This window comes from Vipera berus (assembly GCF_964194415.1).
Source record: "Vipera berus genome assembly, chromosome: 9".
Taxonomy (NCBI): domain Eukaryota; kingdom Metazoa; phylum Chordata; class Lepidosauria; order Squamata; family Viperidae; genus Vipera; species Vipera berus.
The window spans coordinates 15027030-15039291 of record NC_138212.1 but is presented as its reverse complement, the minus strand read 5'-3'; the positions used below and the strand labels follow the sequence as shown (position 1 = coordinate 15039291).

Below are 12262 nucleotides of genomic sequence, written 5' to 3'. Positions count from 1 at the left end.
TGTTGCTATGCAGGTGCCTGCATACATAACACCAAGGGCAGGGGTAGGCAACCTCGGCTCTTTTATGACTCATGGACTTCATAGCTGGCTCAGGAATTCTGGGAGTTGAAGTCCATGAGTCATAAAAGAGCCGAGGTTGCCTACCCCTGACCAAGGGTCTTCAAACCTGGCAACTTTAACACTTGTGGACTTCAACTCCCAGAATTCCTCAGCCAGCCAGGAAGTTTGAAGACCCCTGGGTTAGACAGCCAGCTTTCAAAAGCCTTGGTTTTCTCACACTCTGCAGATCTTCCCCAATTCTGCAGTTCTGTGGTGAGCAAATTTTTGCCCTTTCATTTTTTAAGCGTATCTATGTGTGATCCATCTGAAATAACGAGTACAGGTAGTCCTTGATTTACGACTACAATTGGGACCAGAATTTTCATTGTTAAGCAAGGCAAGTATTAAGTGAACCATGCCCAGTTTTACGATCTTTGCCATGTTGTTAAGCAAACCACTGCAGTTGTTAAGTGAATCAGCCAGCCATTAACTGAATCCAGATTCTCCCATTGACTTTGCTTGACAGGCGTCAGCTGGGAAAGTCAGATACGATCACATGACCCTAGGATGCTGCATTCATTGTAAATCATGCTGGTTGCCAAGAACCCAAATTTTGATAACACGACTTTGGGGAGGCTGCAGTGGCTGTAAGTGCAAGGATTGGTGATAAGTCTTTTTTTTCCAGTGCTGTTGTAACTTTGAATGGTTGTTAAATGAATGATTGTTGACAGCTACTTGTACACTGTCTTGCAGCATAGCCTTTCCCTTTTAATATTATTCTTATATTTCCTTTTTAAGTCCAGCTAATGATTGGAGAGTGGTCCTTAGTCTTTTGCAAACCTCTGGGTTTCCACAATCAGTCTCTTGAGGATCCAAGCACCAAGGCACTCGCAAATCTGAAAAGTGGGCTTGAATCCAGATTGGAACAGATCTAATGTCCTCCATAAAAGCCAGGAACTGCGTCACCATTACTATCAATACACCTCTCCACGTTAGCAGCTAAATTGCCAGAGTCATGCTGAAATAAGAGACCAAATTCAAATGTCAACTGCTGAGCAATATGTCCTACGCTGGATGCCATGCATACAGCTAGCCAAAACAGGAACCTCCTAATTTGGTGGGCATGCATTAGATTCAGCCCCAGGAAGAACACCCTTTGACCTTTTCTCTTGCCCAAAGCAAACTGCTTACCCAGCACCGCAAACATATCCGAGATGGGCCTGGATCTTTCCTTCTCGGATTTCCGACTCAGTGAGGAGTGGTGGAGCGTCCAGGAGACCATTAAGCCAAAATAGGCGCCGAATAAGTGGGCGTGCATCATGCTGACGTGGCTCTGGATCTGTGGACAGCAAAAGCAGTTCGCCATTTCCTATGTGGTCAAGATGGAGGGTGATTTCTATGTGCCAGCCTGTAGTGACCGAATATAAGGAAGGAAAACAACTAAAGGGGTGGTTGATTTTTCTTTTTTGGAATTGCTCCCCTGGGCATTTTAAATTCATTCTCTGCCCCAGTGTTTTTCAACCTCAGCAGCTTTAAGCTGTGTGGACTTCAACTCCCAGAATTCTGGCTGGGGGATTCTGGGTCTGGCAACACAACACTAAGTAATCAATAACGGTTTCTAGTCCACCCTGGCTGGCTCCTACAACATGCTAAATTACACCCAGAGCAATTTTTCTTATTAGTGCAAGATCCCTGTGCTTATCATTTTTATAAACAAGAAAAAAGCTGAAAATATGGAATATCTACAATAAAATATGACAGCGTGAAATCTCCAGCTAGCCAGCCAACTAGTCCCTCCCACATCCAGAATATGCCATTCCTTTTGCCCTTTCCAAAGACATGTCAGCGTTGAAAAGTAAAGACATTTAAGATAAGATAATCTTTATAATCTTTATTGTCATTTTTTACTGTGGGCACAACGGCACACATCAAAAATGAAATTTAGTTGCCCGCTAATCTGCAATTTCATCTGCAATTCCATTGTTCCTGCCCTTTTATCATAAACTGCAGCTCACAGCTTACAAATTACAATAAAGGTAGTTCTTGACTTATAACAGTTCATTTAGTGACCACTCAAAGTTACAATGGCAATGAAAAAAGTGACTTATGATCATTTTTCACACTTATGACCATTGCAGCATCCCCAGGGTCATGAGATTTACATTCGGATGCTTGGCAACTGACTCACATTTATGACAGTTGCAGTGTCCCAGGGTCACGTGATCCCCTTTTGAGACCTTCTGACAAGCAAAGTCAATGGGGAAAGCAGATTCACTTAACAACCGTGCTACTAATTTAAGAACTGCAGCAATTCACTTAACAAATGTGGCGAGAAAAGATGTAAAATGGGGCAAAACTCATTTAACAAATTTCTCACCTAGCAATGTAGGTTTTGGTCTCAATTATGGTCGTACGTTGAGGACTACCTGTACCCTGTTTACACTGTACGCAAAGTCAGAATCAAGTTGCCCAATGATAGATTAACCTGACCAGTCAATTATATGATACACATTGTAAAATAAGGTGAAGTATGAACTAGGCAAACTAGGTTTGAATAAATTCTGCAAAAGGACAGCTTTGTACCTGCAGAATATTCACAGCCACCCATCTATTGACGGTGAAGATGGTCACTTCCACCACATCCATCCAGATCAACTGCATGAGATTGGCTTTGCCAAGTATTGCTCCAGTTGAAATCAGCACTGTGGTGATGCTCATAATAGCAGTTAAAATGCTGGTGGGAAGAAAGAGAGAGACAGAGAGAGACAGAGAGACAGAGAGAGACAGAGAGGAGGAGGAGGAGGAGGAGGAGGAGGAGGAGGAGGAGAAGAGAAGGAAGAGGAGGAGGAGGAGGAGGAGGAGGAGGAGGAGGAGGAGGAGGAGGAGGAGGAGGAGGAGGAGAAAATCAGCAGGATTTTATGAGATGGTGAGATTCTTTTCCAATCAGATCTAGAGTTTTCTACTTTTCCTATTGTGATTTTCTGAATGAGTGTGCATTCCAGAGCCAGGGGAATTCTGGGAGTTGCCCAGGTTAAGAAACATTGCCTTAAGATAACGTTCCCTCAGAAGTGTATTTACAGAATTAAGAGCCCTAATAATACAACTGTTACATACATTGCAAACCTATGAGGATCCTGTAACCACAAGAAATCAATAAGTCCCTATATTGATGATGGTGTAATGAACGTCACAGTGCCCCTGATCAATCAGAACACTTGTTTTCAAAAATGACTGCTCAATTGAAACAGAAGAGTTTGCAAACTTGCAAAGTTGGATGAGGAAGCATTTGCATTTGCATGGAGGAACATTGTTCCCTCAAAGCTAGGGGGAAATGTCAAAAATAGATTAGCGTAAGTACATAACACCTCTCACATCGCAGCCCCAAATCCACAGCAGTCCTCATCTCATTCCAAATCTTAAATTTGGTTCTTGACCATGAAAGAGCTCATTTTGTCTTTTGATGCCTAAGACGAGACCATTAAAAGGAAAAAAAAAACAGAACAATTTATGTGCGTTGTTGGTATTGTTTTGAACAGAAAGGAATTTGACTTTTTTTTAAGCAGGTGTCAAAAGTGGTTTACACTACTGATGAGATGCAAATAGTAGGTGCTGCCTTCATGGTGAGGTGCACATACATTAATCCACTCACCCACACATTCTGGGGCAAATGCCTGAGTGTGCACAAGGACTGAAGTGTAATCTATCAGGGAAGAAGATGGAGTGCCTAATTAAAAGGGAGACAGGGTCATTAATTTTGAAATCATAAATAAGATGGGCATCTGTGCAAAGCTAATATTTAATCAGACTTATTGCCTCTTGGGTTCAACGGTTTGGAAGGAAGCCATCCTTTGGAGGTGCAGAGGGGCAGTTAGATGCATAGGAACTCATGGTGGCCGTCCACAGTGGGCTTCTTCCCGGGGGTGTCCACAGAGAGTCAAAAAATCAAGATGGGGGCTACAATTGAAACCCACTCACCCCTTTTATAGGCATCAAAGAAATGTTACGGATGTAAAAGGGGGCAAGGCTGCAACCCACCCCTGTGGGTCTCCTGCTTCTCCTCCCCCTCCCCCCCCAGAACCTGACACCCCTAGGTTCATCCCAAAAGTCCAACCAGCCTCTCTGGATCTCCTTGATCTGTAAAATAAAGGTAAAGGTTTTCCCCCTCCAGTCATGTCTAGTTCTAGAGCAGGGGTCCCCAACCCCTGGTCCGTGGACCAGTACCGGGCCGCGGCATGCCAGCAACCGGTCCACACCAACAAGCAAAGCCCCATCCTTGGGATGTAGGCAGCACAAAAAAACCATACACTCTCCAGTCCGCGGAGAAACCTTTCTCCACGGAACCGGTCCCTGGTGTCCAAAAGGTTGGGGACCTCTGCTCTAGAGGGCAGTGCTCATCTCTGTTTCTTAGTTAAGGGAGGCAACATTGTCCCAAGGACATTTCCATGGTCATGTGGCCAGCATGAGCATACGCCAAGGCACATGGAACGCTGTTACTTTCCCACCAAAGTGGTATTTATTTATTTATTTATTTTTGGGACTTATATGCCGCCCTATCTCCCGAAGGACTCAGAGCGGCTAACAACAATAAAAACAACAATACAAAAGTTAAAAGAAATTAAATTAAACAGCCCCAATAAATAAGTTAAACTAAACAATTAAAAATTAAAAAACATTTTAAAAAACCCTGTCGTCAGTCCAGGTCAGCCTGATGGAAAAAGGAATGTTTTAAGGCCGCGGAGAAAGGACCGGAGATCCGGTAGCTGTTTACCTACTTGTATTTGCGTGCTTTTGAACTGCTAAGTAGACAAGAGCTGGGGCAAGTAACGGGAGCCCACCTCATCGAGCAGCGCTCGGATCTCAAACCCAGGCTGTCAGCTTCCCAACTGGTCTGTATTCCTCCAGGTTTCCTTGGTCTGAATTCATCCAAAAATCCATTCTGCCTATCTATCCCCATTTTTTGTTTTGTTTTTTAACCCCTGTTAAAAGGTGCACGTTTTCAGGAAGTTTGAAATGTATAACTCAACACACGCCTTTAAATACATTGTGCTGAGTTTCTTCAGAGCTGATAAGTGAAGAAAACGGACAGTTTGAGAAGGAATAAAAGACAAGGGGTTGCTAAATACTGATCTTTACTTATTAGGATGCTGCAAGTTGAAATCTCCAGTTGACAAGGACTGAATGCTGAAGCCTTCTCTCTCCTCCTGCTAATCCCACTGCAATTTTAAATGTGCAGAAGTCCCACTGATCTGAGGGGGGGGCCTCATATCAGGAACAAGTAGACATTCCTAAAGAAATACTGTAACTGAAGACCACGTTCATCCTGCAATTATGTAAGATCCCTCTTAGCCTTGCTGCCGCTGCTGCATCTTTCCCCAAATTTGGAATTATTCTGTTTATTTTAGAAATGTGACTCAGTGGCACATGGGGAGAATATAGATTGGCTCAGTCTGTGATGTAATGTTTTCAAACAAAATCACAATAACATTTTTTGCTCAATATGAAAGGTTAACTGAAGTTAGCATTTCTCTATACTGTATGTACATATATTAACATCTATAATAAGATTCCAAGTTCCCGTGTATATATACTGGTGTTTTAACTTTTTATCCTTGCCAGATACTTTCATAGAAGATACTCAGGCTTAGCACTGTATTTGTCAAGATCAAATTTACTAAGAGTCAGAACCAATTAATTTCCCAAGATTATTCTCTAGACCAGGGGTCTTCAAACTTGGCCCTTTTATGACTTGTGGACCAACTCCCAGAATTCCTCAGCCAGGCACGCTGGCTGAGGAATTCTGGGAGTTGAAGTCCACAAGTCATAAAAGGGCCAAGTTTGAAGGCCCCTGCTTTAGACTGACTGGCTCCTTTGCCTCTCAGTAATTCAACCCTTGAAGGAATTCTTCAGGGATGACCATGAGGGAGGAAGGGGGAGGGGGGAGTCCAAAAAAAAGTCAAGATGGCAACCCTAAAAACAGGCAGGGCTTGATTGCGTGACTGTGGCCACCATCTGGATTTTTATTTTAATCCCCCACACACACCTTCGCTGGGAGGTTTGATCAAAAGATGAATCAGAGCAAACCTCTTTCCTTACTCGAGCTATTGAAAAGAGCAAATGGCTTGGAATAAACCAAAGACATCAAATCAACGTCCCTCCAACGCTATCCTCAGTTCTGTATCACCATTAAGCATTTCAGACTCAGTCCTTGATCACGGTTACCTTCACTATCTGTGATGGAATGTAATCCAGAGTCCCAGGAGGGGAGGGGCTCTTTCCAGAGAGCAAAGAGACGGTGGACCTTGGGAAATCTGGCAGTCAAGAAGAAGGGGAAGGCAGACCCTCCCTAGCATCTAATATTTATGCAGCTGGTTCATCTAGCCAAGATTTCTGTTAAACCTAAGGAACGCAGAATGACATGTGTAGTTTCTTTATTGTGTTCGCCTACTGACAGAAACCTTGCTGGCCTAAAGCAACTATCTGCATAGATATTAAGATGTACTCTATGAGTTGCTAGGGAGGGGGTCTACCTTCACCCTCTTCCTGCCTGCCAGACATTCCAAACCTCACTGTCTCTTTGCCCACAGGAAAAGGCCTTTCCCTCCTGCAATTCTGGACTAACATTCTACCACACCATTTTTATAACAGTGAGCGTTTCTGCTACCCAGCCCAGGAGTGTTCACAAGATATTGAGAGGGGCGGGGGGGGGATTAAGATGGCGGCCACAATGATAAAATTGAAGCTCTGTTGTTTATGTACCTTACACATAAAAAAAACAAATGGAGCTTTAATTGCACTGTTCTGGCTATTTTTTTACTTACTTTTTTTTAACTTTTTTTTACCATTCCCTCACCGAGAGCAGGGAAAATGCCAGAATTCTCATCTCTTGGACATTAACTGGCTCAGTTACAGAACATAGAAAACAATGCATAAGGTTTATTCTCCAGACCTGATTCTAGAATGGTGCAAAGAACCCCCTGTGGAAGTTCCCACTGAAATCACTGGGCTTTTTAAAGTTAGATGTTTATCCTGCTTTTATAGGTAAGGTAATAAACAAACACAATGCTCCTTCCACCCGTTTTCCATTAACCCTATAAGATGAGGCAGGCAGAATTCCTAGCAGGGAACCAAGCTCCGTGACCTTTGACCTCTACCTTTGCAGATTTATCCTTATTTTCCCAGCTGAGAAGTGAAAGAGGAATCCATCCACAATCACGGCCCACTGAACTCCGAGGGCAGCAAGAAGAAGGCTGAATCCAATGCTGCTGAAGCCATATCTGTGCAGGAAGGCCAGAAAATAGGCGAACCCCAAAATCACCATGAGGCTGACATCTTGAAATACTGTAGGGAACACAGAACGCTGGTGTCAAGATGGCACGGGCAAACCATATTCAGGAGACCCAGCTGTAAGCTCCCTATCACACTGAGCCTTAATGTGGTTTGTTTGGTTTCAACTCAGCTTGGTGCGTAATCCCAGACATAGCAATTTATTCACAAATCATGGCTTAGAGCAGGGGTGGAGAACGAAGGCCTGGCTGGCTCAGGAATTCTGGGAGTTGAAGTTCACAGGTCATAAAGAGGCCGTCGTTCCCCACCCATGGCTTAGAGTGATACACTAATCCAATCACAGATTGGTGCTATCTGTCAATTGGATCTTAAACTGAAGGACACATGGACTTTCAGGTTTTGGATCCTAGGTACCCCATGTAACAGGCAGAAAAGGGCTGCCTATGCACATATATGTTCAGGAAAGGCAAGGAACATACTGCTCTCTTTCCTACATATGTATGTACACATTTATAAATACATACACATCACTCACTCCCATATCCCTTTCTTCATTCAAAAAAGGAGGTTCTGTGCTATAAGCCATAGTGTGCTGCAACCGTGTGTGGGAAGTCAGTCCCCCAGAGAAGGAAATATTAAAAGGGCAGAAAAATATATTTCCTAAAAGGATCTTAAAGAGGCAGAAAAGCATGCCCAGTTTTCTTAATAGCCCCAAGTCTCCCTCCCTCAAGCAGAAACCAGCTCTATAGAAATGCAGATGTAAACCATCCAGGAAGGTTGGAGGCCCCCAGCTAGAAGATTAAGAAGACAAAGACACCTAAAATCTACATAACCCACCCAAAGTCTAAGAAAGGACACAATAGGATTAACCCACAGATGCCAAAGGGCACACCCAGACTCAGGTCAGAATACATGTCTCAAGAAATACAAAGCCTAAAACAGGAACAGGAAACAACTCCAAACAAAAGGCTCCAGAGAGTATAAAAACCCACTCCCTACATGTGCTCATCTCTCTTTTTCCTTCTAGAGCCATCTTTCTGTCTGGCTCTCCTCTTCAGTAAACTGCAACCTTCTTCCTAAAGCAGTTGCCATGTTGTTTATCCCCAGCTTGGACTGAACCATAATGAAGACTTTTCCTTCAACACATGATTCATGCAGTAGCCCAATTGGCATATACAGCTAAGTCACAAAGCATGGTTCTCCTCCTGCAATGGGAGAGTTCAAAACTTTCATTAAATGTTTGCTTAACGTTGGCGACTTCCAGATACCTGAACTTTTATTTATTTAAAACATTTATATAGCTGCCCATCTGATAACTAACTTCTTAGCAAGGAGTTGAAAAGGTAATTCTGGGTGGAGAGTTCCAGGCGGCTGGAAGTTGCCAAGACTAGGAAATTAAATCAAAACCAGACAAACCACATCACAGCTTATGTGTGAACTCAGCTGCAATATTGGCTTACTTCTCCTAGCACAATCATCCTATGCTATCCGTCAAATGGCTTTTGCTAAGTATGACTTTTATGGAAAGAGTGAAGATAAGCCTCTTTACAAGCTGTCTTCCCCAGAAATGCTGCTACTTCTGGTGGTGCTATTACTAGTACTACTACTACTATGGAGAATCTCCCTAGACACTTACTACTGCTACTACTACTACTACTACTACTACTACTGTAGTACTGTTGTCTGAAATCATTATTTTATTGTAGTTAGTTCCAGATCTGGGCTGCAAGCTGCAGAAAGCCACTAGATGGCAGCAAAGCATTAGAGGATTTGCTGCCATCTAATGACTATTGGGATATTTCCTGGCCCACTGTAATTTAATTCTGTAGTACTATGCACACCTTATATATTTATTTCTCACAGGCCTTTCTATGCTGCTGTACTCCAAAACAGTTCCATTAGATTAGAACGAAGCAAGTTTTTCTGAGCATGGAGGCATTGTAGCTGGCTACCTCTTTCTAAATGGCCTGATATTAAAACCACTACCCCTCCTTTAGCAGCAATTAATTATGTCACGTCAGAAGCTTCCTAATCTTAACTCAGGCTTTGGTGCCTTTAGTTCAGTCACAGGCAGGGAATTGAATGTGGAACTTTTGAATGGAAAAGAAGTGCCAGGATGGTATGCATCATCTTGACACTTTTGATCACACAGCAGACACCCTTGAGGTGGCCTGTGCTCCAGATCTATACCCTACCACGTTAAGTAAGAGCAAAGGAAAATGCTTTAGCGCAACCAAACTACTTGGCCCTACAAAACTTTTCGGGCCAAGTATTATATTTGACTTTGAATAGAAGAAATGGCAAGGAATCAGAACCAAAATTAGATAAGAATTAATTTAAAGTAAATACAATTCAATTAAAATGAAGCTACTTAGTTCTGGTGGTGAAGGCACCAGGCCAGAAACCAGGAGACTATGAGTTCTAGTATGGCCTTAGGCATGAAAGCCAGCAGGATGACTTTGGGCCAGTTCTTCTCTCTCAGCCCAGCCCACCTCACAGGGCTGTTCTGGAGGGGAAAATAGCATGGAGTATTAGATATGTCTGTCATTTTGAATTATTCATAAAAATACAAAGATGGGATACAAATAAATAGCAAGTAATTTCACCCTTCGTTTTAAAAAGTAGAATCTGATAGCAATTTGGCAAAAGGTTGGGGAGGGGAGAAATCTGAGGTTTTGGGGAGCAGAGGCTACCCTCAAATTTGGACCATGCATCTCTAGATTGTGCCAAAGCCTCTTCAGGACCTCAACCATGCATCTCCAATTCTACCGAAAGATGAAGGAGATTTGCACTATATCTTTAACTGTATCCTTTCCTCCCAACTGGGGCTGAACCCAATTAACAGTGCTGAATTCCTCAGAGCTGAGAAGCTGCAAGTCAGCACAAGAGCCTGGGGGGGGGGGGGAGGGGACAAACTCCTCTGAGATATCAGCCTTTACTTAACCTTCCATTGCCATAGAAGACAGTCTTCAACCCCAACAGGAAGCAATCTTACCTGGATAGTCTCTTGTAAGGTTTTGACTCTGCTCGTAAGAAACAAAGAAGCCAAATATAAGGATTAAAGCAGCTTCCAAAAGAAGAATGAGTGCAGGGAGACGAATCCGGAGACTTGGAGGATACTGGGAAGACATTGTGGCTTAAAAAGAAGGCAACAAACCAAGGAGCAGGCAAGAGTTAATACAGTCCTTTTGGTTCAAACATTCCATGAGTCTCCGTTGGAAGAAAAGAAAAGAAAAGAAAAGAGAAAGCTGTGAAGGTGATAAGAGTTCTTAGAAGGAATTAGCAAAGCACATAACCCTTATCTAAGACAGGCCAGAAGACCCTGTAGTGACAGATGTTTGATTAGTATTGAGCAAGCTGATGGTATACAATCATGGGAATTGCACCCAAATGTGTACTATTGAAAACCTCCCAGAAGTAGACACTTAAATATTCTCATCACCTTTGTGAGCCTGACATATGTACGCTTATTTTAACTCAGAGGAGACAAGCGCAATGATAATGTAAATTGCATGTTCCTGGCTAATTCCTCCCTGGAGCAAAAGCAAAGTTCCAAATTGATGTGCATTTAAGCAGTTCTCACTAAACCAAGAAGAACTCAGCAAATGCTATGGTTAATTTTCTTTTTGCAAACTTTTTGCAATATACAGGTAGTCCTTGACTTACAACTGTTCATTTAGCGACTGTTCAAAGTTACAACAGCACTGAAAAAAATGACTTATGACCATTTTTCACACTTATAACCATTGCAATATCCCCAAGGTCACTTGATCAAAATTCAGATGCTTGGCAACTGGATCATATTTATGACTGTTGCAGAGCCATGGGGTCATTTGATTCCCCTTTAGCGACCTTCTGACAAGCAAAGTCAATGGAGAAGCCAGATTCACTTAACAACCAGGTTACTAACTTATCAACTGCAGTGATTCACTTAACTGAGGCAAGGTCGTGAAATGGGGCAAAACTCACTTGACAAATGGCTTGCCTAGCAACAAATTTTGAACTCAATTGTGGTCATAAGTTGAGGACTACCTGTACAGTATATGCAAAGTGTATGAGCCAATCATTACAAATAACATATTATGGACTTGCATACATTCTGATTACAGGTAGTCATTTAGTGACCAACTACCATTGGCAAGTTTGTAAGTCATTATTCAAAACCAAAACTGTGTTTACAATGTTATTTTAGCTTTACTTTGCTTTACAGACCTGCAAAGGTGTAAATGTGAAGAAGATTGGTCCTAAGGTTACTTTTTGGTCAACATCTGCAAATGATCGCTAAACGTGGACTACCTGTAGTGCATTATTCAACTTCAGGGGCCACTCTCCAGATTCTGTCCTTCTCTTCATGAGCCTCTAGTCTAGAATATGACATGGAATCATCACTGTTATGCTTGGCTCTTGAAGGAGCCTCTTTGACAGCTTTCAAGCAGTCTAAAATAAAGCCAGTGGCAATGGCAGCACTAGCAAAGGAAGAAAACCATGAGATGAAAAAACATCATTGCAGAAATTATCTTCCTTGGAGCAGAAACCTTTATATTGTTGACTATAAGTCTTTTCCATACATAAGTTTCTGCAAGTAAATTCTTTCAGTGACGATAATTAACTTACATGTTACATCAACATATATGGTATTTCCTCAAAATATAAGGTGTTTCCTCATAGATTACATCCACATTTTATTCTTTCATGATGGAGTAAGCTCAGAGTAACATTCTCTCCATGCTTACTTGTAGCTTTTTGTTGCAGCATCAGGGAAAAGCCGTATGTCCTTTTCTGCATGGGCAACCAATCGGTGGAACTCCATCCCACAGTAGTTTAGGCTTTTTCTTTTGAGATCCTTCATTCTCCTACAAGCCCTTTCTATGTTGGTTTATTGGACTGTTTCTGCAGTACATTTCTTAAGCCATTCTCAGCATGTCCGTTTGCTAGCGAA

At 42.4% G+C, this 12262-nt stretch overlaps 1 protein-coding gene across 5 annotated transcripts in view; it reads right to left on the bottom strand.

Annotated features, from left to right (window-relative positions):
- LOC308672505 (RH-like protein) overlaps positions 1-12262 on the bottom strand; it is a 25806-nt gene extending 13544 nt beyond the window's left edge. For 3 of the 5 annotated variants that reach the window (XR_014027439.1, XM_081335492.1, XM_081335493.1), the window contains exons 1-4: positions 10319-10579; positions 7191-7377; positions 2623-2773; positions 1231-1378 (exon numbers count right to left, since the gene is read on the bottom strand). Coding sequence is in view for 4 of the 5 variants with exons in the window: in XM_081335492.1 (XP_081191618.1) it covers positions 1231-1378; positions 2623-2773; positions 7191-7377; positions 10319-10454 (622 nt within the window). In the remaining variant the exon portion in view is untranslated. Of the gene's footprint in view, positions 1-1230; positions 1379-2622; positions 2774-4811; positions 5019-7190; positions 7378-10318; positions 10580-12056 lie in introns of those variants that run through there. The other 2 variants (XM_081335495.1, XM_081335494.1) reach the window with 2 other exon arrangements.